Source organism: Limulus polyphemus, unplaced genomic scaffold (assembly GCF_000517525.1).
Source record: "Limulus polyphemus unplaced genomic scaffold, Limulus_polyphemus-2.1.2 Scaffold13858, whole genome shotgun sequence".
NCBI classification, from domain to species: domain Eukaryota; kingdom Metazoa; phylum Arthropoda; class Merostomata; order Xiphosura; family Limulidae; genus Limulus; species Limulus polyphemus.
This window is the reverse complement of record NW_013679468.1, coordinates 2,457-4,639: the sequence shown is the minus strand read 5'-3', so window position 1 is coordinate 4,639 and position 2,183 is coordinate 2,457. Positions and strand designations below refer to the sequence as shown.

The window sequence follows — 2,183 nt, the reverse complement described above, 5'->3', positions numbered from 1 at the left end:
TAAGCTCTCTCTAAGGACTGTTATCCAGAGGGAAGATCCAAGAGTCAACAGTATCAGGCACAATAATCTCTCTTTAAGGACTGTTATCCAGAGGGAAGGCCTAAAAGTCGACACTCTCAGACACACTACTAACATATTATGCACCTACATACATCAAAACTATATACCGAGCTATACCGGAAGTTTTAAAAAACTCAGTTTCAGTTAGTAAGCTCATCTTTTAATAAATACTAGTGAAATATTAATATCAGATGAGACTTTCAGTTACTAATATTTGTATTATCTAATTATAACCATACAAGGTGTACTTGTAGGTCTGGTGGACAGACAGGCAAGGAATAGCGTGTACATAAAACACAGCCCCGAGCAACTCACTGATGGCTGGGGCAATGCCTCCTACCGCTGCCGGACCAGGGATGTGCCCCGCCACTGCTGCCGCCTGTGCCGCGGCCGCCGCTTGGGCCGTAGCCGCCTGTTGCTGCATCTGTCGGTGACACTGCCGCAAATCAAACACCTACGCAGAAATATATTTTAAAGTACGTGTTATGAAAGAAATAATTGTTTCCACAAAATACACATTTTAAGGTACCTTTAAAATACAAGAAGTCTCTTCCATTATTTGTGACTTATTACATTTATTAACGTAAAACAAATTACAGAGCTATGAACAAGTACTTCCAAAATTTACATAACCTTAGAAAGAAACCAAAACCTCAATAGAAATAAACATTTGAACACAAAAGAATTTAGTCTGAAAGCATGTTTCGTTTGTGCAATTCAATATTTTAATTATGGCAAAAAAACAAATTAATTCTTGTTGTAATTATTATTAGAAATTTTTTTAATTTACAAAAGTCATTGCTAATTCATAAAATGTTAATATTATTATTTAGAAGTAGATATTACACACACCTTAATGTAGGCACTTGGGTATATTTTGTGCACAGCATCTCCCGGGGCTCGTCCAGCTTCTCTGTCAAGGTAGTAGCTTTGAACAAAAACACTGTGATCACTCAAGCACCTCAACCACACATCACCTTCACCTCTGAGGTCAAGCTGAACCCCTTTTCCAATGTGCAACCTATCAATAACACTGGGTCAGTAGACGTACTTTCACAATCTCATCTTCACATCAAACTAGTGTTCCAAAAACACGCAGGTTTAGAAAAAGCAAGTTAAGAAACAAAGAAAAAACGAGTTAAATAATATTAATAAATTTTATACTTATACTTCTTCTGTGATACAGCAGAATTCTTGTTGCAAAAAATACATGCATATTATTCAGATAAAGGGTAAATTGACACATCTAAATACAATTTTAAGTTTTATTTTATGCAAGGTTTAAGGCAAATGCCCTTTGTCAGCCAGTACAAACCATGTTACACTTTTGAAGCTAAATTCTAACATAACACAAACAGTCTGTCTGAAGTATAAGATAAAATTCAAAAAAAGTTTTTATTCGGACGTTTCAATATATCCGAGTTTTTCTGCTCGCGTCTTGCAGAACAACAGACATATGTTAATAACAAAGACCTAGGTCATCTGATGAGATCAAAGTGATAAAACATTAACCCTACAAACACTGGTCTTCCTATGGTCATGGGTCATGTTATTGCATTTCTGGACTCATATTCAACATTTTAATGAACTACTATTTTATGTCAATAGATTTGGATTCAAATTGTAGATTATTGTTAAAATTTTTGGTATTATACATTAGTTAATTTCTTAATTTATAATCAAATACTAAAAAGGATCCTAAATACCAATTTTAGTGTGTCACCTGGTATGTTGACTGCAGCACTGGTTCAAATTAGATGTTTGTGATGTCCAAATACAAAGTCTATAGTTTCTTACAAATTACCAATATTGACAAGCTAGAATCTAAGATAAGAACCTCCTATCTTTTATATTTTCTGATATAATATGTTTATTGAATCAACCAAGGAATCCCCGTCCACCTCTTCGACTTTTGAAAACACTTGCTTACGTACACCTACTTCACACAGTGATACGTGTACAACCAATCAAAAGCTCAGAATGTCCCTCAAGTGATTTTCTCAGCCTCTGTGAAGTATTTTCATGGGAAACTCTTTCTTTTCATGCTAGGTTCTAAGTGGTAAGGTAAGACATTAGTGAGCTCTTAATTACCAAGTTTGATAAATTATAGTGGAATTCTATGG

At 34.9% G+C, this 2,183-nt stretch overlaps 1 protein-coding gene across 1 annotated transcript in view; it reads right to left on the bottom strand.

The window, feature by feature from the left end:
- Positions 1-2,183, bottom strand: part of LOC106477276 (mothers against decapentaplegic homolog 4-like) — a gene marked incomplete at its 5' end in the record, with an annotated part of 7,817 nt that overhangs the window by 3,547 nt on the left and 2,087 nt on the right. The window contains 2 exons of the mRNA XM_013937865.2: positions 376-514; positions 913-1,081. Of these exons, the coding sequence (XP_013793319.1) occupies positions 376-514; positions 913-1,081 (308 nt within the window). The remainder of the gene's footprint in view (positions 1-375; positions 515-912; positions 1,082-2,183) is intronic.